The sequence below is a fragment of the Micropterus dolomieu genome, linkage group LG02 (genome assembly GCF_021292245.1).
Source record: "Micropterus dolomieu isolate WLL.071019.BEF.003 ecotype Adirondacks linkage group LG02, ASM2129224v1, whole genome shotgun sequence".
NCBI lineage: Eukaryota > Metazoa > Chordata > Actinopteri > Centrarchiformes > Centrarchidae > Micropterus > Micropterus dolomieu.
Genome location: NC_060151.1, coordinates 28,888,551 through 28,912,633, shown reverse-complemented (window position 1 = coordinate 28,912,633; position 24,083 = coordinate 28,888,551). Strand labels below are relative to the sequence as shown.

Below are 24,083 nucleotides of genomic sequence, written 5' to 3'. Positions count from 1 at the left end.
ATTAATCTCCTTAATGTAAACAAACCACAACAGTAATACTTTCATAACAGCATCATTAAAAGACTCTGCCTTAAATCAACTTCATACAGTGATGTTGTGTGTAAACTGATTTATTTTCATAGGATCCTTCATTGATGGAACATTTGAGTCCCTAAATAGAGACAAATAAAATACTTGCTTTTCACACAACTGTGGGTTTGGTGAGACATTTCTTAAGCACAACATTTGTTTGTTCTGATGATCTATGGACTGCGTACATTTAGGATGATAAAAATATGAATATAGTACTGAGAATTCTGTTATGTATATAATTAATCTAAAAAGCAAAGATCATTTTGTGCAGGACATGCAGAATGTGCTGTTTGACTGAAATAGAAAATGAGTACCATTTTGATTTCTATTGCTCTTTTTACTGGAGAGCATGCAACAACTTTGCAAACATTAAAACCAGATTTGGATTTTGTAAATATAGATGATGCACATATGAAATGTTACACTGCTAAAAATGTAACTGTTCTTTCTTGCTCACCTGAATTTCTTTTACCTCAATTATGTTATTTGAAAGAATAATAAAAGTAAGCTACTTTATAATTTGGTAATATGTTGTATCAAGGTCATATTCTGTAAAACTGTGGTGTCTTAAAACCCCATGTGGGACAGGGCCAGATGTTTGACATGGCACAGACACTGGAGTGCTGAAGCAGGATATTTTACATTTGAACAATATCAAATAAAACCTAACCACACAGTAGCAAATCTATAAATTTAAGTTAGATCAAAAAATAACCCTTTTACCTGTGCACATACAAATGAACATCACAGAAAACACCTGACTTACACTATAGGCATTCGATATAATGTGCCCTTTATTGCTTTTATAAAGAATACCACATCATGTGACTCTATCATGTTTTCCAGATGTCCTCGTAGGACGGCAGAGGACGGACCAGCTGGAAGCTGACTGCAGAGCCGCCGTAAAACCAAATCCTGAATCATCAGTTGAAACAGGTGAGTCGGGAACACATGTCCCTCCTTCTCTTAAGTCCTGTTCGCTCAGGGTTTTGTTCAGAAGTGTAAAGATTGTTTAACTGTGAAGGAGCTTTTCCAGACAATAAGTAAGTAATTTTGTGCCAATAATCCATTATGTTTTTATATTTAGTGTTTTACAGTGTAAAAACATCAACATTGAACTAATCCAAACATTTATGGAAGCGAGTTTCTACTTGGAAATTAATATGAATAATTAGGAATGATTAAAATAATTGTGGTATCACCTAATTATGACCCAGTACAGCTCAGAGTAAGTCAGAACTCTGATTCATCCCAGAAAATATGTTGTTGTTAAATCATAATATTGAGAGACTAAGTTTTAACTTACTTTTTCACAAGTGACAAGATGAAATACTGATCATCTATTCATGTATTTTTGTAAAGTAATTCATTCTTAATTTCTTAAAGAATAAAAATTCCCCCCAGAATGTTTTTTCATTCATAAAGTCATATATCTAATAGAAAGTCCCCACTGTGACCAAGACAGAAGATAAATTAGGGAAGAAATTAAATATTCAGAAAATAATAAACAGCATTAAATAAATGAATGTAGTATTCATTATGTATTTACAAATGGATAACTGCTGCTTTAATCTGAAAGATGTCATCAGCCCTCTCTTAAATCGCTAAGATAAGAGAGACGCTGTTAATGTGTTCTGGTACTGAAGAACTGGACAGAGTCCACAAGAACGTTTTCCGTCGTCTTCTGTAAACACAAACAGTTAAACAGATGTAAACACATATCAACGACACGTGAAAGGTTCTTCTTCTCTGGATCACTTTATGTTCTCAGCTGTAAACAGGAGTTTCAGGTTTAAACGTCCCCATATGAACATAAATTATATATTTACATTTACTCATTTGGCAGACGTTTTTATCCAAAGCGACTTACATTTGAGGAACAACATACAAGCATCAACAGAGCATCAACTACAGATCTACAACTGACAATACATACTAGTAAGAGCAGCAATAAATACTAGTAAGAGCTCACAGTACATATCACATCAATGGGGTAAATACCAAGGGAAGGAAGTAAGAGTTCACAAAAAGTGCAATCAAAACAAAAAGTGCAATCCATACAAGATAATTGTAGGGGATAGAAGAAGAAGAGCACAGGAAGTGCATATTAGAGGTTAGGAGTTAGAGGTGTTCTCGGAAGAGATGAGTTTTCAAGAGCTTCATGAGATTAGAGAGGGCGTGTGGTAGCTCGTTCCACCATCGTGGTGTCACAGATGAGAATAGCCGGGACTGGGATTGCTTTGGGTGAAGGGATGGCAGAGCCAGGCGGCGTTCGTTGCAGGAGCGTAGCGGCTGAGAAGGAACGTAAGTTTGTATTATGGAGTTTAGGTAGATGGGTGCAGACCCAGTAGTCACTCTGTATGCAAGCATATGTGACTTGAATTTGATTCTGGAGGCCACAGGGAGCCAGTGGAGGTCACTGGAGTGACATGAGTCCTTTTGGGCTGATCAAAAACCAGACGTGCTGCTGCTGTCTGGACCATTTGTAAGGGTTTCACCGCACAAGCTGGAAGACCCGCTGGGAGGGCATTGCAATAGTCGAGGCGAGAGATAACCATGGCCTGTACCAGGAGCTGGGTGGTGTACTGAGTGAGGTAGGAGCCTGATTTTCCTTATGTTGTATAGAGCAAAGCGGCATGACCGAGAGACAGTAGCAACATGGTCTGAAAAGGACAGCTGGTCATCAATCATGACACCCAAGTTTCTCACCACCTTGGTTGGAGTGATGGTTGAGGAGTCAGTTTGTAGTTTGATGTTATGATGGATAGGTTGCCTGGCTGGAATGACTAAGAGTTCAGTCTTAGAGAGGTTTAGTTGAAGGTGGCGAGCCTTCATCCATGCAGATATGTCCGAGAGACAGTCCGTGATCCGCGTCGAGACGGTGGCGGGAAGGATAGGTAGAGTTGCGTATCGTCTGCGTAGCAGTGGTAAGAGAAGCCGTGTGAGTGAATGATCGGCCCCAGTGAGGTAGTGTAAATATATAATTCAGCAGAATTACTAATAATATAATCAGTGTTATAATCCTGTGATGAAGTGCCTCTCGCCCACCGTTGGACAGTTACAAGAAAAGACTTAATTTATCCCGAGGGAAATCCAAAATATAAATGCAATACTACAAAATATAAACAAGTTATGTGGCATGTGTATGTGTATAGGGTTGATTTGAAATGTTCTTGAGAATGTCTGTCTTCATGTCCTCTGTACTTTTCTCAAACAAAAGTCTGCAGTGGTGAACGTAGTAACAGATTCTCGGACCAGTTTCTCTGCAGCTCTTCTAAGAAAGGTCATAGGTCAGAAACAACACGCTGCAAGAAAGAGAAAGACAAAGCAGAAGTTTACACACCCTGAAAACCCAGAAGTTGTTCTTATTAATGGCATCAGGTTTTATTATTTAATACATTGATTAGTTACAACTCACAACCATTTATCAAGGGTGACTTATCAGAGGAACCAGTTACGACCTTTTACCAGAGCTGAAACGGTGGTCCAATAACAGTGGTGGATGAAGAACATCCTTAACTTAAGTAAAAGTCCTGCATAAAAAATGTTGTAAGTGTAATCAGGAAATGTGTTTTAAAGTATTAAGAGTAAAAATACTCAATGCAGTGTATTGTTCCCTGTGACTAATATACTATTGCATATTATGAGATTATTATTTCTGAAGCATTTATATAAAAGCTGGATTTACTAACTGTTTAGTTAGTTACTGTCCACCACTGACGATTAATCGATTTCTCGATTAGCCACGTCCTTCCAGCTGTGTGTCATCGATCAGCTGTATTGATGATTCCATCCCTGCCGGCCGTGCGGTTGCGCTTCACTGTAGATATGAAATGTTTTGTATAAGGAAGAGATTTTTAAGATCTTTTCAGCTCAAACAAGACCTGGGTGGAGAAATTAGGGGGAAAAAGTCATGTGGCATATTTAAAGGTTGGTGATTCTATATTTTTGTTGTCAACAAATCCAAATTGTTCATGGTGAAAAATGATGGAGGAACATGTGACCCAGTGCAGCAGTGAGGCTCACTGATGGGTTTTAATAGTTTCTGGACAACAATGGAGCTCTATGAATCAGAGGAAGAAGAGACATCAGGCAGAGAAACACACACAACTTGGTTTTGGTGTTTTTAAAAAAAATTAGTCACCAGACTGGTTATTTAACAAAAAGGTCTGAATTTAGTTTGTTAGTTTTTATTTTATTAATATAAAAAGCAAACAGGTTTTGCAGCAAAGCACTTCACAAAGACAAACATAAATGTACACTACATGGACAAAAGTATTGGGACAGGGGTGTCCCATGCTACAATTTTAGACAACAGCTCTTCTAACAGTTTGTGTTTGGCCTTTTCCTGTTTCAATACGACAATATGCACAAAGCCAGCTCTATAAAGAAACTGACATTAGTGCAGGAATGATGTTTTTATATCAGAGGGTGAAAGGAAATGGCTAATTTTGGAGATGGTTTTGAGTTGGAAGAAGCTGGACTTGGAAACAGAATTTACCTGCCAGCTGAAACAGTCAAATCTAACAGCCAGGTTCTTGGCATGTGGTGTGACGTAGGTGGAAAGGTAAATTGAGTATCTGCACAGGAACAGTGGTTTGATTTAAGATGCAGTTCCTCTAAGGGCCACTACATGCTGCGCATGCTCCAGCGACAAACAGTGTTTTCACACACACACTGCAGCTTTGTTATTATACAATTTAAGATATAAATGCCAATCTACCTCACAAACTAGTCTAAAGTTTTTTTGTTTTTTTTTCAAACACTAGCTGCTTGCAGGACACAAGTTCTCCATAAAGTATTCAAAGCAAAAGTAGGGAAAAATTAAATTGCTCCATTATATAGATGGTAGTCTATTAATGTAAAATCAAAAGTAAAATGACTTGTTTAGCAGTAAAAAGGCTCCTTTTTTATATTTATTTTTGAAATTATTACTGATTCCTTAATGTGTAAGAAGACATTTTCTGTAGTTGGCTGAGGTGGAACTTCTTTAAACTACTTTATAAAACCATTTAAGTTTATTTTGTTTTAATTGCATCATGTTTTATATACACATCATATGCTTTATATGTGAATTCTGAATCTGCAAAGTAAGTAGGAGCTCTAGCTTTCAAATGATTTTGCTCAAAATTGAAAAATTCAAGTACCTCAAAAGTTTAGCGCTTACTAGTACTCAGTAAATGCACTTACTGTAGTTGCATTCCACCAATGCAGGAACTCATTTATCATTCATTCAACTCATTTATACCTAATAATAAATACATGTACAGTAACACATGCGTGTGAAATAAATTGCACAGGCACAAAATAAAGGGAGATTCTGTTTTATTTTCAAAAATTGTACTTCAAAACCACTAAGGTCATTTATAAGGCATTCACAATTCTTTATTTATGTTGTTTTGGTTTTAGGACATTTGAGACATTTTTTGACGCTTTCAGAGAGGGTTTCCTAAAACAGGAGTACAGCTAAGGCACAGCACTACTCCCACAGAGAGAGAGAGAAAGAGAGAGAGCGAGAACGATAAAGAAAAGCAAGAAAATAACAAAACAAGTCAATTATACTGAACTGGCACTCGAAAAAACAAAAAGGTTGGATGTTAAAGAAACTAACAGCAATAGAGCGTGGAAAATAAAACCCATGAAAAGTACAAACCTCTCCGATTATCTTCCACGATTTGCGGACTTTATCAACCTCTGAACGTTTCCACACCATCAAAATAAAGATAGTCACGTGACTTCTGTGGCACCATCACAGCACTGCGTCCAAAGAGCTGGACCTTGTCTATTCATTAACTTAAAAATTGTACATCATCTGTGAGTATTTTACAAAATACTGATTTACTGTATATTGACTTACTGCTCATATGAAAAATACATATCAAACATAAATTGGTTTAATTTTTAGGATAAGTGTAATTCTGACTGGAATAAATGGTACCTAAAAACACCTTTACAGAATTTAAATAGTTTAACAGTTTGATTTCAGCATTAGAATGAAAGCACCAGAAACAATGAGACAGACTCCCCTTATTTGGGATAAAATCAGACAGTTGCCGGGGATTAAATACCGTTTACTGTGGACAGCAGGAGGAAGACAAGTTGTTTTTATATCACTTGATTTGAAGTATAGATTTAGACTTGGACACTATTGCCCGTGTTCTTAGAAGTCTTTAATTAAAAAAGTATTCGGATAGTTGTGTTTCTTTTGCATTATAACTAGTGCTGGGCAATGATTACAATTTTTAATCGCATTATGTGCAAAATTGAATAATGAATTCTAAATGTACTGCTATATACACAAGTGCAATAACATGTTTTGTTTACGCGATATTAATGTGTTAACTTGCCCAGCCCTAATGATAAGTTTTGACCTGTTTGACAATCGTTTCTCATGATCACTTTAATGCTGATCAAGCGGTTAAAACACACCCTGGCTCTACCTGTTTCATTCTGTTTAATCCTTAATCTAGCGGCAGTAAACTGCCGTTAATCACATCCTGTGGTTAGCAGAGAGGCTCTTTCAGGGTTAAACCCACCGACACTGTTCTGATCCACAACTCAAACATCTGGAAACATCTGCACCATGCATCCATCATTTCAAAGAACACATTACTGATAATAGTCACAATCATTTCTAGAATAAATACGCCCTACTGTTCACGTCCTTACTTTAAGTCACACCATCAGTTCATTCAGAGCTTCACCCTCGTGGTTAGAAATCCCCACTGGTCTCCAGTTTTGGTCCCAATAATATTGTCATGACAACTACACACACTGGAATAATTTATTTAAAATGATTAAATATTAGTTTTTATAGTAACTAATGATAAAATGGATTGCACCACCAAGGATTAAGATTAGTTAATTTGATATTATCTTGCACAAAATTGCACATTTGAGATCATCTGTGTGGAGTTAGGCTAGCCTGAACTTACTTTTGAGAAGTACACTTATTCACTTTCTTGCTGCGGTTTAATTTTTACCGCACAGACGTGAACATAGTATAAAATCTAACTCTTTGGAAGAAACTGAATTTATACATCTCTCAAAATGTGAAAACTGCTGCTTTTGAAAGGGAGCTGCCATGTTAAATCCAGCTATAACCTAATTTTGAGTTAGATCTTCTTACCGGTTGCACTGATTTTTAGACGTGAAGGTACCACGTGGACGTGTCTTTGTGAATTAACAGTGTTTATGTTCACACTGAAACTCACTGTGTGGATTCCAAAACATGTTGAATCAATGTCCTACCTCCATAAAAACATTAGCAAAGCCTTTTAAAAATGTTAAGAAACCTGTTTACGTCGGCCTCTTCTCTATTTGCATGATTGAGAACAGATTGTTCTCACACAGGGTAACTTTGATCCTTACTGGTGCAACCCAGACTTAGTACAACTATATTTTGTGAACCTTCAGTGAGCAGCGTGGTACTCTAAAGGTGCATGTAAACGTCTTGGGTGGCCGCTTCCTCTCCCCTTCTAATGTGCTACATCCAAACTCACCTCACAGGAAAGTCAAATTAAATATTTTATGCACATGTACGTAACTGGTTTAAATGCAGAAATATGTAAAATGGGATTAAAACAAAAACATAAATCTGAAACGAATGCAGACACATTAAATCACTGTTGCAGGGATGTCAGTTTTTTAACAATTTGAAATGTCTAACCAATTTCTTTCCTGTTTAAAGCTTCTTTCTATTTTTGGTTTCACATAATTATAAATGAAATACTGTTTATGTCACAGTGCCCAGACACATACAGTACAATACACATGCATTTCTAATGCCTGACATCAAGGGCTGTCGCGATAACATGCAAAATTGAAATACCGCGCTATTGGTCAAGCCTACCGTGGAGGATGGCAAGCACCACAACAAGCGCAATGTTCATACTGTACCCTTGAGGGCGTGTTAAATTAATAAATGAGTGCTTCAAAAGTTCCACAACCGTAACAATCCATTGCCGCGGTGGAAATTACTTAACCGTGACAGACCTACTCACATCTAATGGGCATTTGTCCAAATGTCCAGTCAAAATTAATGTGAAAAACACAACTTAAATGTCCTTCTTAGTTTAAAATATGTAGCTGTACTTCAGCTTTGTGGTTTTAATAAACTCATAGGTGTGAAATAGTAATCGTGAAATGAGCAGAAAAGTCAGAAGGCAGCGAGGAGAAGAGGCCATTTAACACCCAAAACTGACAAATCATTTAACCATCAGTCCTCACAAACACTTGAAGGCCTTTAGAAACAAAAGCAGAGGAGTTTGTCCTTTAAAAATAACAAAACAAATCTCACCTGCTATCAAATAAGAAAGTTTTTATATAAACCTCTGAATAAATTACTCACGCAGCAGTTGTACGCTTTGACACAGTCACATCAGTTTGTGCAGCAGAGAGCAGATCAAACGTTTGTACAGTAAAAAGGAAAATAAAGAGGTGAGTCTCTTCGGACGTCTCTCACTTCAAGTCTCAGGCGGTCCGAAAGATTCAGACATGGCACAGAACAAAGAGACACCAGAGCCGGTCGGTGTCAAGGGAGAAGAATAAGTTCTTAATAGGTAGTTTGTGGGTGGAAAGTAACTTACCTGTACTTAAGTACAATTCCAAAGGTACTTTTTGCTTCACTACATCTGGCAGTTATAGTTACTCATTTTAATTTCTAAAATATGAGTATAGATTAAACAACAGTTCATAAAGAAGTAAAAACTACACATTACCATGATGTTTCTATCAATAATAACCCAATATTAAAATATTTACAGGATCATGGCACACCGCAAAGGGCCGTTCTATAAAATGGGTACTTTTGCTTACTAATACTTTAATACGTTAACTTAAAACTTAAAGTGACAGTGCGGGACTTTTACATTTACTCGCCGAACGAGTTCACACACCGCTGATTAAGCCTCTCACCGCCAGGTAAATCTCACAGTACACCAGAGTTTTTAAGTCCGGTGTACTGTGGCGACATTCCCGCCGCTCTGGTACACCGGCAGTGATGCGTTTTATGTCAACCAGCAATGATTGGTTAATCCTACAGGTCAGGATTAAGTCATCTTCATTGCTAAAAGAAACCAACACTGACTGTGGAGACGAAATGTGAGCGGTGGTCTCTGCAAGTTTAAACATCAGAGATTGAAAAATGCGTTCAGACTGAATGCGAAGAACTTTTTTTTTTTTTTTTTTTTTTTACACGATACAAATCAAATAAATATTTTGGGTACAAATTGGTAATTTGAGGGAATAATACCCCCCCGACACCTACCTGGCTCTGTATGAGAATTTCTAATGACTTTTCTGGGGCTCATTATGTCTCAAAGTCACAGCTAAAGAATTGTGTTATCTCAAGAAAACAAACGGTGCTCCTACGTATTGTTTCAAGCCTGTTATCCCAAGATTTAATTAGGAAATCAAACATTGTATTGTGATAATGAGGACCCACAAACATTTTCACTCTTTTTGATGATTTGTTTCAGTCAACATGTATAGCTACAAAACAAAAGTTGTCATTATTTGAGGTCACCTAAATGCCTCTTTATCTCATGCCGAAACAGCGCTGTAATTTCAGCTGCAAGCAATTCTATAGGGAAGATTATATATTCTAAGAGTTAGAACAACCTCAATCTCATTTTGTTTATGGAAAAACTTTTCGCAGGTAAGTCCTTTGGCAGCAACACTGGGAACTTTGAATTCAGTTGTAATCTCGGGATAACAGTCTGAAATAAAACATACGATCACTAAAAAAAAATCACAACACTGCAAAAACTCAAATCTAGGTAACAGTAATTATCTTAACTGAAGGCAAAATATACTTGTTTTTTGTCTGACAAGATATTTCTTCTTACCAGGTGGCTTTTATGTTAGAGAATTTCACTTAAATATGTGAAATATTCTTGTTCTGTTGGCAGATAATTTTTCTTATTTTAAGTAATATTTCCCCCATTTTAATGCTTTTCCCCTTGTTTTAAAATTAAGCCCTAACTAAGCCTCAATCAAAAGTTTTCACAATATTGGGACTAAGAATGAGCAACCACGTCAGTTTTCAATATTGGAAACACACCTGCATTCCTTTAACCCAGGGAAAGACTCACAACAAGAGGTACAGAGTTCTTCTGACACACTGCTTCAACGCACACTTATTCACATTCGCTCTCTTTCTCACACAAACACACAAACACACAGCTTTGTAGTACGAACAGTGAGAGCAGCAGACTGGACTGAGGACTGAAGGAGAATATTTTCTTCAGTGTTTTGAGTCTGTTTCTCTTCTTCCCCCTCGCTGTTTGATCCGTCCATTTTCTTTCACTCTGACGTTGCACAATTTAAAATAAATAAATACCAGACACAAGCAGGGCGTCAGCCCCGTGTCGTCCTTCATTTGTTCCTCGTCCACTCGCCCGCCCCCCCCAGTCTGTCCGTCTGCTACCTGAGCCGCCCGTCCTCTCCGGGCGGGTTCAGTTCAGACTTGGGGTCGGGGCTGGCGGAGCTCCAGACGGTGAGACGGCAGCGCTGCATGACTGGACAGGCGCTGGGTCCCATCGAGCAGACGTCTGCGGCCGACCAGTGGCCCTCCAGCAGCCGGTCCACCCAGCGACGCAGCGGTGCCCCAGTCAGGCCAGCGTTGGCCTCGGCCTCCTCCACGGCGCCCAGGCTCACCGGTAGCTTCAGCACTGGGTTCAGGCCGTGGAAACTCTGCTCCATGTAGGAGTTTCTGGGCGGGCCGCGGTGCAAGCGCAGGGGATCCTCTGGATCCCAGGACCCGGGGTTAGGAGAGGGCGGGAGGAGAAGATGGCGGGGAAAGAGACAAAGGAGAATTTTTAAGATCACATTTAAAAGCCCGAGAAGGTGGACTTGGAAAGCCATTTTTTCCTTCTCCAAACCAGACAAACTTTTTAGCCATTCACCAAGAAGCAGTACTGCCTTTTGGATAACCTTGGTCTCTTTATAAACCCCCCCCCCCCACAGATTTCATGTTAAGCATCCAATTTTTTCATTTGTGACCTTGGCACTCCGTACGTGCCACAAGACTTCTCAAACCTTATGGGGGAATACAAACCTTTGCATCGTCAAAGGTAAGTGTTTACTGTCTGAGAACATCTTTGCCTGGGGGTGAAACTAAAGTTTTAATCGTGCCTTTCCACAGCCAGTGCCGAGCATACAGCGAAGAAGAGGACAGCGAGGTCGTGTTTGTAGCTCAGTCTGTGAGGCTACTGGATTAAAATGTTAAAGATGTTCTTATCCTGGGCAGACAGAGATCACACCTTTCAAGATGCAAACCTCTGCTGGATAACAGGTAAAAAAAGTTTCTTTTTATTTCTCCCGAGGTTTGCACTGAAAAGTCTGTGACTGAGTTGTGAAGTAATTTACAGAGTGCCAAGGTCACAAATTGGGATACTGATTCTTCCAAGAAATAAATCCCTGGCAATCTTTAAAAAAAAAAACCCAGAAGGTCACTTTACAAAACTTATTGCTCCTCTGAAGGTGTTTCCAGAATCCTCAAATACTCTATTTGTCCATTTGGATGAAACAAATATTCCATCTGCTGCTAAATGAAAACAGTTTTTAACACACAGCCTGATCAGATTACATCACATCACACCTTCACTTTATGACACCAGCCAATAAAACCTCAGTCTATTCATGCAGCAGGCTTTACTTAGAGCTCTGCAGTTATCCCTGCACGCACGCACGCACCTGTGGAGGTCAAACAAATCCAACACTAACCCAGGAAAAGCTCATTCGGATAGAGGTGACCCTGTGTGTGTGTGTGTGTGTGACTGAACACTGACACTATAAATATATGTATGCATGGTGTTGACAGCTGTGACAGGAGGGCCCCTGCTCTGTGTAATTTAAGTATTAGATCTGCTAATGACATATGAACTACAGTGACCCCCCCGTCCCTCAATATCATGTCGACAGGTGTTTCTACGAGAGTTTCTAAAGGTTGATTGTCAATCCTTGTACCAGATTAGTAATATTTAACTGTCTCTTTGCACAAAAAAAGACAATCGTTTACATGTTACTCTAGAAAATGTTTGTCAAAAAGTTCTCCGGATGTGAGTCCGATCTGATACTTACTCTGTTTACTTAAATGTTGATTAAATATGTATCTGACACTAAATTCAGTCCGCCTCATTTTTCACAAAGCTGTTTGATCCAAATACTGAAGGTCATGATTCAAAACTCTGAAGTTTAAATGCTGAATTATTTATCTATGGATGACGCAATCAGCCCGAAAGGAGAGAAGATGCGTCACTTTGCTGGAACTGCAGATGCTTCTTTTGCCTCCATAAACAAACCCAGAAACCAGCCTGCAGAGAGCACGCAAACCCGACCACAGCCAAGTTTTATTTTGGCCTCCCATCAGCTTACTTACAGAAATAATATTAGTGACAGCTGATATGAGCCGCCTGCCACGGAAGCTGCTACCTGAATGTTTTGTACAGTAATAAGCGAGGAGAGATAACAGATTGGTTGCTGTCGGAGTTCAGCGTATCCGCGTAACAGCGTAACTGTGGAGCCTGGCTGTCTTTAAGGCGAGCAGACGTGCAACACTTGCAGGCTTTTTCCATATCAGCCATCACTAATTCTACCTGAAACGTTAAATGCTTGAATCCAGTTCTGTGTGTATTTTCCTGCCTGACCCTCTCGCAGTAATCCGTCTTCTTGAGTGACAGCGTTGGGGTCGCTCACCTTGCTGTAAGGGCCGTTGTCGATGGAACTCCAGCGGAGCCACGATGAAGCTGGTCTGGCCCAGCGGGTTCCAGTGGTGCAGCACCCTCAGCGTCCACATGCCAGGCCTCAGCGGCAGGGTGAGCGGCGGCCGGTAGTGGGTGACCTCAGCAGAGGCGTCCACCAGGATGTCGTAAGTGGCGGCGATGACGTTGGTGGGGTCGATCCACACCACAGTGGCCGTCAAGTTGCTCTGGCTTCGGCTCCAGCGCTGCACGGCCACGGGCTCGTCCTCGGGGCCCACGAGACCCCCCCAGTTCCTGAAGAGACGCTCCTTAGGATCCCAGTCTGTCCCAACCTGAAGAAAAGGAAGAGGGTGAGGATCGCCGTGTTCGGATAGACCCTGTAGTGGTCTCAGACTGCAGGGGTGCACAGTTTATCTGTTTGTTTAGGGACATCTGGAAATGGAACATTTAGAACATTTGCCATTTAGTTGATTTTAGAATTATTTTAAGGTTTTACTTAAGTTTTACTTGCCAATACGTACCTGCACACCATCACATCCTGCAACAAAACTCTGCTAACAGTCGCCTTTAGATATAAAACTAAAGACCCCTGGAACAGCCTCAGTATGTGTGTGTTGTCTGACCTGGACATGCTGCAGCCTGTTGGTGGGGTTGGGGTGGCTGGCCAGTGTGAAGTGGTCTCTGGAAGTCACCCAGGTCTCAAGGCTCTCCAGCTGCGTGGAGGCTCTATTAGTGGCCACATGATTCACCAGGTAGCCCTGGAACTGGTCTGACAGGAAGTAGAGGTGGACTGACACTGGGTGGCTCATGGCCACGTACCTGAGAGACACAAATACATACTGTACTTAGACCACGTCTGAAACAGGATACATTTGAAAATGTTGTCCTTTCATTCACCCAAAGCTGGCAGACTGTTTCTGTCATCACATATTCTGTGTCTCAACATTTCGAATCTCAAAGAACAGGGGACTGTACCTCGACGTAAGGTCAACATAGAACTGCTCTCTTTTGGTTACCTGGCAATGATAATCCTGATAACTGGTATCAGGAATCTGTTTAACTGTCTCTGTTAACTCTGTCTCTTTCACACAAACCCACTTGTAGCTGGATTGGAAAACCAAGATTTGTCAATTACAAGCAACATTGCAAGAATATACCTGCCGGAAAATTTGGATAAAGTGACTGAAACTTTCTGATACCAGTTATCAGGATCACAGAGAGACCGAGAGTTCATTCCAGCCAAGCTATCTATCCACCACTGCAGTGCACTGTGGCCTCAAAGCAAGAAGGTCCCGGGTTTCGGGGTCTGCCCAGCCTTTCTGTATGGAGTTTGGATAAGAGTTTGCATGTTCTCCCTGTGTCTGCGACCTGCCGTGGTTTCCATGTTAGGTTCTCCAGGCAGTGCTGTTTGACCAGAATCCAGAGTTGGTCCCCAGGTGCTGTACTGTTGCTTTAAAACATCGAACTACAAATTGACTCCTCAACCATCACTCCAACCAGGGTGGTGATTGACGACCAGCTGTCATTTTCTGACCATGTTGCTGCCATCTCTCGGTCCCATCGACCTAAACTCCATATTACAAGCCTAAATTCCTTCTGGGCCACTGCGCTCCTCCAACGAACGCCGCCTGGCTCTGCCATCCCTTTGTAGATCTCTTACTGTATTGACGCTTGTATGCTGTTCCTCAAATGTAAGTCGTTTTGGATAAAAGTGTCTGCCAAATGAGTAAAAAGTGATCTCTACAGGGCGACATGTAGACAATATAAAGTAGAATACAATAAGTAGCTTTAGAAAGGCACATTAACTGTAAGACTAAGGTTAAAAGTAAGTGTGTGAATTCTATGTCTTTATTATAGCATGGTAGTTACTGTCTGATGGATTATTTTATTTATTAAAAAGGCAACAGAGGGTATACTTTTATTTTCAAATAATCATCACAAAGTCGTCTCATGTTATTCTGAGCTGCAGTGTGAAACACTGACAGTGTCAGGAATCCCTTCGGGATTGAAAGAATCTTTGTGCAATGAAAACGCTGCTTTACTTGTCATTATATATTTAGTTTGGTAAAGTATCCCTCCGTTTTAAAACCCGATTAAACACAAGGAAAGTCTGGAACAGAAAAGCAATTTGACTGATCTATAAAAATATCCATTGCTCATTGTCACTTGTCACTTTATTGTAAATTCGTTTGTCCGTGTCAAGAAGTGGTAGGAATATTGAATCAGTTTCTTCAGTGATCTGATTGGTCAGTGGTTGGGTTGTTGGCAGGTTTTGATCTTCCCAAAGACAGTCGGCTCTATGCACAGCAAGGTCCGTCAGCCAGACTGAAACATCTCAACATCTATTAAATGGCTTGGCGTGAAATTTGGCATTGACATTCATGTTCACGGTGAATTGTCATGACCTTGGGAATCCTCTGACATTGCCACAGGTTACTGTACTGAGTGCTAATGCCGCGTTCCAGACCGGTCAGAACTTGGAAATTTCCAAGTTAAAATACCCGACGTCCGACCTCAAAGCATTTTAGGTGCATGGTGGTGCACAACGCCAAATGGCTGAAGCATAGCGGACTGTGACACACTTTTGTTTCTTTGGCAAGTTGATGCACAGTTAAACCCTCAGCAGTAGGCCATTTTATTAAAAAAAGTGATAACTATAAGTTACTCGTTAACGCCTCCCAGAAGCGTTTTATAAAGGAGACTTGCCACTCAATCACATCCTCAATATAACTCTATGGGGGAAGCCCGTAACGGCAAAGAAGGCAGTTATCTCGCCGCTCCCGCTAGAAAGCCAATTGTCTGCTTTTAACAGCCAAAGCAGGAATTTCAGCAAATCGTGTGGTTCTACTGATGTAAGGGTCTGTTATACTTCGCGTAGTATAACCGGTCGGGAAAAACGCTATTTTCAAACTTTTTCAGCGATTTTTATCAGATTTTATTGCTGCAAACTACATGTAGTTTTTATGTCCCGGTGACCAGTGAAAATACAGCTCTGGCTCTCTCCCCATTCATTTAGATAGAAGCATGGTCTTGTTATTCCGAAATAGCTGCCCGGAGGCGTAGCCAAGATGGCGGCTGAGTGGCATGACTTGCCTATAAGGACTTTGGTAATCCTCAAAAGTTGTATGCTATATTTCCCAATGTTTGCACATTTCCGGGCATTTTTAACATTTTCCTGAATAACTTTTGGGTAGAGAAGATGACTTTCAGAGATTGTTTACTGTAACCAGCTACCTAATAACATTGACAAAATATTTACATGCAAGAAGAAGAAGTTTTACTATTAGATACTAGTATATATTATTTTAATTTAATGCTTTACTTTGCCCTTTAGTTTATGGTTTGCCATTTACAATGTGTGCTTCCATGGGAGCTGCCATTGTTGTGCGACGTCATTCGGCTGCTGCTCGTGAAGTCGGAGTACATATATATATATATATACATAATCCAACTTCAAGTGGCGTTACATGGTACTTTTTCTAGTTGGGAGGTTAGAAATTTCCCAGTTCCGAGTAGCCTGGAACGCAGCATCATTATTGCCATCATGGTAAACCCTATGTCTGATAAACATTAACATGTTAGCATTATCTATGTGAGAATTTGTGTGAAATTGTTCTGCTTACCTAACAAAGCCTTAAATGTCCAGGCACCGTTTTACCTCAAAGAGCTCATTATACCTTACTGCCCTCATCAGAGCACTGCGCTCTCAAAATGCAGGGTTTTGAGTGGGCGCCAGAGCCTTCAGTTATGAAGCGCCTCTGTTGTGGAACCAGGTCCCAATCTGGGTTCGGGAATCAGACAACATGACCATTCTTAAGACTAGACTTAAGACTTTTCTGTTTGATAAAGCTTTTATTTAGGGCACGATTGAGCAAAGTTAAAGTTTATTTTGTTTTTTATTCAGATTGTATTTTATCATGCTCCTTTTTTGTTATTTTATTTCAGTGTATTGGGACCATGTTTTTTGGTGATTTTGTACTTTACTGATTGACCTGCACCATGTGATCAGCTGTACAGACCCAGTTTGTTTCAGTGTTCACTCCATACAAACACATTGCTTACTACTTGGTGGCAGTAATGTTTTGAGGAAGAAGCTATTTCACTCTTTTGTTGTTTGTAGACATGGTGTAGATGGTGTTTTCAAATGCATCCACATTAGTGTGGACGTGGTCAGAGAGGTTACTTAACTGAAATCCCAGGTTGAAGGGAACACACTAGTCCTGTTTCAACTCCCCACTCACCCCCCCCTCTACACACACCCTTGCCATAATGCTGTCCCCACCCATTCTAGCCACCAATCCCCACCCAAACTCCAACAAGTGCCTCCTTGTACCTACTGTGGGTCTCCACCCCCACCACCACCACCACCACCCACACCCACACACACACACACACGCAGCTGGAAAAATCCAGTCTGTGCAGACACTGTAGCCTGACTGTTCCCCAGCACAAGCTAGCGTTATCTTTATATTTAATTTGGACGCAGCAGTGGTGGTGAGTTTAGCGGAAACATTTGTGTTTGGACACATTTTATCTACCAGCCCTCCGCGCTCCCCTCAGACAGTGAGTGTGCAGTTTCTCTCCCTGCACTAGACCCAAATTTACTGACCCAACATCTAAATGACTTGTGCAAAGCACCCTAAACACTCTCGGCGGGTGAGGACCGATACCTGCACATGAGGCCGATCTGGCCTTTAACAAAGTCAGAAACATTTTATTAACTTTTATTCGCACACCTGTAGTTTGTTTCATTTGGTTTAAACCAAGGAAAAATATCAATTGTTGCCCTTTATTTGTGGCCCATATTCAACTGACTAATTACAAACAAACCAAGAGTTTTTAACATAACTGTGACTCATTGATTGGACAGTTTCACTGACTGTCATCATCAGAACTACATGCACCCTTGTGGGAAACTTAATTTCTGCTAATTGACAGCAAGAGATGCTGCACTTTGCGAAACCTTAGGTGTTAATTCATCTCTGATTTGACAAATACGATCATTAATAAATCGATATCTTGAATAGTGGCAAAAAATAAGTGTCTTGTACCATAAATAAGGTGGGAGGTGCAGTGTGGCCGCTACGTTTCACACATTTTAAATGGAGGAGTGGCTAAAATACAGAGTAGGGTCCAAACTAAGTTTTAACAGTTTGCTGACACAAACACATGCTGCCATAGTTACCAAATGATTAGTGTCACCACTTTTACATACCATTTCACAATCAGCAGATGGATTTAAAAGTTGTTTATCTGCTGAATCTGTGCTTAGATCACATGTCTCATATCACCACATCTTGAGGTTTGTCTGCTTTACTTTCACACAGCAAACAAACTGGACCAGAAATCCCTTGGAACCGGACCAAGGACCCTCTTTGCAGGCAGTTTTTGTGTAGCTGTGTTGGTCCACAACAGAGTTTTAATGACAGCTTTTAAACCAACCCGAAAAATCCAAACCAAACAGGAAAACACACCAGTGATTGTTTAAAAATGAACCAAACAGGTTAAGCATGAAAGCATAATGTTTCAGTTCTGTCTCAGGGAGCTGCGTGGGAAGAGTCTACTTGAATTAGAATTAAATATATAATGCAATTATCAGAAGTGTCAGCCGTTTGCAGTGCACCCTTACTGGAATCATTACAGTAAGATTGTTCATTAATTTTAGCACCTGTGGGCCCCCTATACAAACTCCTGGAACAACCCCGTGAACCCCAAAACCCATCAAGTTTCCCTTCATAATGTAAAGAACCCCTTTGACTATCCTCCCTTGCAGCTTCATACCTGCAGCTGTTGTCATTGGGATGGCCCTGCAGCGAGCTGGCGGCGCGGGACAGTCCCATACGAGCGAAGGCGTGGTAGTGGCTGAGCGCAGAGTCTGATATGCTGGCGGGGCCGTCCGTCTCCTGCTCATAGATGTTTTCCCAGTAGGCCTGGAGGCTCGGCGTGCCCGGGGGGTACGATCCGAACAGGTAGGAGTCCAGCTGGTCGATGATCTCCTGACTGACACTGGCCTCAAACTTCCTGGCAAAGAAGGTGGGTCTGGACACTTGCTGTGGTCAGAGAAGACAGAAGGCAAAACAAGGACGGATGATAAAATTAGTCAATAAAAAAAAAGATATTTAAATATAAACTTTAATATAAAATACTCAAATATTCAAAAAACTATATAGGGAGCAGTAAAACAGCGAAGACAAGTTATTATGTTGTGTGTAGATGTGTGTGCAAGGGAGGGCCAAGTGGCCGTGGTAGTGATGGGTATTGTTAGGATTTTTGCAGCCTGTCCACAGCTCTGGGGAAATAAACTGTTTGTGGGTGGTGCTGGGGTTCTAACCTGATCTGTACCACAGAAAACATTAAATAAAGCAGCCCCGGAGCCTGATCTATTCAAAAAGTGGTGGGTTTGTTAAGGACACCCTGTCTGGTGCCAGCATTGACCAGTTAGCAGCCTGCAGGGATTTCACATCACCTTTAGGTATCAGCTCGCTTGGAACCTTGACGGATACAAAACACCTACCAGGTACCAGATTTGCCCAACGGAAAACCAAAAAAGGTGAGTCGAGTTGAGGTGGTACCATCCCGTGGTCAAGGGATTTTACTGTTGTGGTAGCTGAGGATCTTCAGATTTGTTTCTTTCTACATGTTTTTACATTTACTCATTTAGCTTTTTTCCAAAGCAACTTACAATCAGTGCAGTGTTCAGTGCGACCTGTGGTCACTGTCTGAGCCCGAAGCAACTCTGCATGTCACTGCAGCGTGGGACCTTCTCACATGTTCATCATACACAGAAACTATTTATACTCAGAGGAGAAAAAAAAAAAAGTAAGACTTGAGTTTTTATCTTCTCGCACTAAATCCAAAGCTTATGATACCATGGTAACCACAGCCCTGGAAACACCCTGTAAAGTATGTCTAGTCTATGGCCCACACGGTTTGACACCATGCCAGGATATCTAAGTAGAAGTGAAGGGGTCTCCTTGAACTTCCACAAACACACATCCAACGTACTGGAGAACCACGTCACAAAGTTATCATACAGTAAGTCTGTTCAATTTATGTCTAATTTTAAGTACGTTTTAAGTAATTAAATAAGAACATATCCTTTATTTTGAAGGCTGAAGACAAAAAGTGGAGAACTGCATCTCACTTTCACTTTGACGAACGGGCTTGGCTTTGGTGCTTCTGCTACCTGATTAATAATTTGTCCAGGCCAATATCACGTCAGCAGATTTTTGCAGATATACTGGTATTGGCACTGAGTAACAAGAACTGTCAGTACAGGAACATCTGTATGTTTGAGTTCATTTAGAAATAGCGGTAACGGTATTAATTTATATGCGACTATTGAACTCTCAAATATTTTTTATCGGTCTCAAGGATCCAGTATCGGTCAGGCTCTACAACTGGGATGTAAGTAAATGGGGCACAGTCTGGAGGAAGGAAAGGCGTGGTTTACGGCGTCACCGGGAGGGTGTGACCTCACCAAACCAGCTCTTGGTGGGATAGCGGCAGAACCAGCGGGCCGGGAAACCCCAACATAACAAGAACCACAAGGACTGCCCAGGCTGCAGCTCTTTATTCAGCAGGACAGTTTTATCTGTGAGGTTATTCTGGGACTGTTACCTAACAGTCTGTGTCCTTACACGCCTAAAGATAACAGTGGAAACCACTAGTTACAGGGTCAGGAGGGATTTTTCTTTTCTTCATCATGAGATCAGAGGGAAATTATATATAAGTGCCTTTACTGTATGTTCTCTACTCTCCCTAAATGTCAGCCAAATATGATTTTAGCAGCTGCTCTCGTGTTGGAGCCGTTTCAGCTGTATGAAGTCAAGAATGAACAGATTCTGACTTTGTGAACACGCTTTCTCTTTTACTTTGCACTAGAGCTACAACTAAAAATCTAGTTTCGTTATTGATTCATCTTCCACAATTCTGCATAAAGCTCACCACAACATCCCAGATCCCACCGTCTGATCAACAGTCCCAAAGCTCACAGCGATGAGACAGGAAAACGGCCAAATGTTTGGGAATAAGAGTTTGATGTTTGGGGTTTTTTAAAGGTTCATTACTAATATTAAAGCTGTAGCTAACAATTATTTTCATTATTCATTAATCTGCTGATTGCTTTCTCAGTTAAATCATTTAATTGTTTAATCAATTAAATGTCAAAACAGTGAAGAATGCTAATCACCCCCAAGGTTAGCAACTTTTCTTTTAAAAATATGTATATTTTTTAAGCTTGAACCAGTGAATCTTTTGCATTTTTCCCTTAAGAGATTACTTTAAATGATCAATCGATTATCACAATTGTTGGTGCTTAACTATTACATTTCCGAACAATAATAGCGCTGCACATGATGACCATTTCATTACCAACGATAAGCTTTTAATTAATCAGATGAGAAAGACGAGCAACTGCCCAATGTGGCTTCTTCTCAACAGTCCATAAACCCAAAAATATTCAGTTTACAGTGATTTAAAAGAGAGAAACCTTTGAGAAGCTGGAACCAGATTATTAAAATTGTTACTGATTGATTTATTTTTTTCCTCGATTGTCAAATCATTTCAGCACTAATTTACACAGAACTCTCTGGTTCATGTGATTTTAACTGTGCAGTGGGTTGGATGATGCTGAATCTGCAACTTTTTCTCAAAAACAAAAAATCTTTGTTCCTTAAAATCAGGTCTCCAGTTTGTAAGAGATTCCTGATGTCAAAGAGTCTCAACCAGTTAAATATTGGAAATAAAGTGTGTATTGTGCTGTGTATACTGTACATGCGTGTTCCTGCACCTCACATTCAAGCCGTCTTTCTAGCTGGCAAACCATATGATAATGACAACCTTAGAAACCTCAGCGGCAGCTAGCTACAAAGCTCTAAAAATACCAACTGCCTCGACTGTACAGCTGTTTCCAGGATCAGCTCTTCTTATAGAAACCATCAGTAGCTCGACCACAGACGCTGTCTTCAGGTCTGTCGTTACAGGGAGCCGAGGGCCGCCTGCTGTAAGGAAAAGCAGCACTGCTAATTTGTGAATACGAAGCTATTTTGGTCGCCGGCCACCGAGGCTCAGAGAAGGAAGGGTGGACAGGAGAGCGTGATTGAAGGCCGACGGTTTCTAACGTGATGATCTTTGTAGCTGAGCTCTAGCAGTCATTCCAGGGCTGCAACATTATCAAATTTGATATTTAAAAACAAACGTTTAAAAAAAATAATCACCTGTGGAAAGTTTGTGACTACTGAGAAGTTACAGGAGATCTGTCATGTTTAATATCACCAGTTGTGGCAGAAAAGTCGATCAGCCGAAAGGTCTTTAAAGTCTCACCTGGAAGCGCGGCAGATCCAAGGGTTTGAAGTTGTTGGGTGAACAGCCACACCAGTCCACAATGTGCTTGTACTGGCATTTACATCCCAGTTTGCGGTTCCAGTTGGTGAGCCTCAGGTTGTTGTCCACCATGGTCTCACAGTGGGCGCTGTTCTCCAGCACGGTGTGGAAAAATGACTGCAGGTGGAGACGAGTACAAAAAGACAGGCATGTCTTTTAATCCCTATAAATCTATCTAATCTACTTAAAAAAACATGTTTTAAACAAATATTACATCTCAAATCTAAGAATAATTTCCTCGATTGAGTGGATCTTGATGTGTTGTCTCATTTTGTATTGATCTTAGTTAAGTTTTAGACAGCTACTGTGCTGTTTTAATTATCCACTTAGGTTGTTTCTAGGATCAAATCTATTATATGATTGTATTAGAGATTTAATTCAGGATTTCATAATATAATTTCTGTCTAACTTGTCACTCATTATCTAAGAGTCACAGCATTTTGGACAGATCAGACAGCTGTGAAGCTGTAAATAGTGTAAATGCATCCAAGAAGCACTCTAGAGGAATTGAAATCTAATTGCTAAGACACATTCTATCCAAATGTTAAAAAGGTGTGAAATTACCAGTCGGTCTTCCTGCACTGCTAGCCGTTATTGCTAACAGTTGATTGTTACTAACTGCACAAGTTATTCTTCTTTTAGCATTTATGTAATTCATGAAACAGCTTCAGGTGCATTATCACCGACCTCTGCACTGAAATAGATCTGACCTAAAAATGTACATGTAGCCCGGGAAGAACCGTAAAACTTTGATTAATAGCCCGGGCTTTTATTTCTTAAAATCACTGAATAGAGAAAAGTGAAGTGTAGCAGAAGTTAGCAGACAGAGAGCAATGGACTTCACATGACAGGATTACTTTTTACGAAAAGCTGTTTTGATTGTTTTGACCCTTACAGACTAAAGGAATATAAATAATCAAGGACACATTCGGACTTAACGAGCGCTTCAAAAAACTTTTTTTCCCCTTTTTATCTTTTGTACCATGCAGGTTACACTGGTAAAGATATAAGAATTATAGCTAAAGCAGCGCCCCCGCAGGGTTTAAGAGGTTTTATACATCCAAAGAACTTCTATAAAAACCAGACCAGGCGTTTAATCGAGACCTGCGTTAATTTGTCAAAATGTGTTCCCACACCAGGCCAGTTAACGGGATAGGCGGCCGTTTAGGACTCTGCTATTAATTGTTTTACAGTAATCAGATGTGTGGCTAAGTGTAAATTAAAGCGTCTCACTCGTCAGTTCATTTGAGACATTTGAAAATAGGGACTAAAATTACTAATATTTTTGTTTTGTTTTCTATCAATAGACTAATCAATTTATGCCACTGATTGTACCGCCTCTAACTCGTTTTTAGGGATGCCAAATATGTATTTTGAGGGTGAATACAGAAACACATTTGCGTGCGGCTAGTAGTTGATTTATCAGTTAGTCCAGAGACCGATAACAACGCCTCTATTCACGTTCTCCTCTAGGGGACACTGTGTTTTTAAAGAAGGGTTCTGAAGGGTTACTGCAGTGCATGTGTGCTTTACCTCAGCAGGCAGCAGCGTGTAGGCGTAGAAGCGCTTCATGCTGCTGACCAGCTCGTCTTGGGAGTTGACCACATAGTCCACAAAGGCCCGGTTGACCAGGAACCAATCAGAGCCTCCGTCCACCGCAATGCCCTCAGGGATCTTGCGGTCCCCGAGACGCCACATGTGGGTGTCACACTCGTAGAAGAGACGGTCCAGACCCTGTTTACGGATGAAACTGAGGACATGGCATCCAGTGTTCAAATACTAAAGTATATTTACACAGTTTCAAATACTTGGAGACTGCAGACAAATGTACTGTAGAGATGGACAGGTGTATTTCTGTAAGATTATTAGTGAATATATGTTCATGTTCAGCCATTGATCACTGACTTAAATAAAGTTTCACCA

General features: G+C 40.6%; 1 protein-coding gene across 2 annotated transcripts in view; it reads right to left on the bottom strand.

Moving 5' to 3' along the window:
- Positions 1-5,380: 5,380 nt before the first annotated feature.
- LOC123961631 (xylosyltransferase 1-like) overlaps positions 5,381-24,083 on the bottom strand; it is a 46,957-nt gene continuing 28,254 nt past the window's right edge. For both annotated transcript variants that reach the window (XM_046037161.1, XM_046037153.1), the window contains 6 exons: positions 23,694-23,910; positions 22,101-22,277; positions 18,558-18,826; positions 13,400-13,595; positions 12,772-13,108; positions 5,381-10,820 (listed from right to left, as the gene is read on the bottom strand). In XM_046037161.1, coding sequence (XP_045893117.1) covers positions 10,498-10,820; positions 12,772-13,108; positions 13,400-13,595; positions 18,558-18,826; positions 22,101-22,277; positions 23,694-23,910 — 1,519 coding nt within the window. In that variant the 3' untranslated portion in view covers positions 5,381-10,497. The remainder of the gene's footprint in view (positions 10,821-12,771; positions 13,109-13,399; positions 13,596-18,557; positions 18,827-22,100; positions 22,278-23,693; positions 23,911-24,083) is intronic.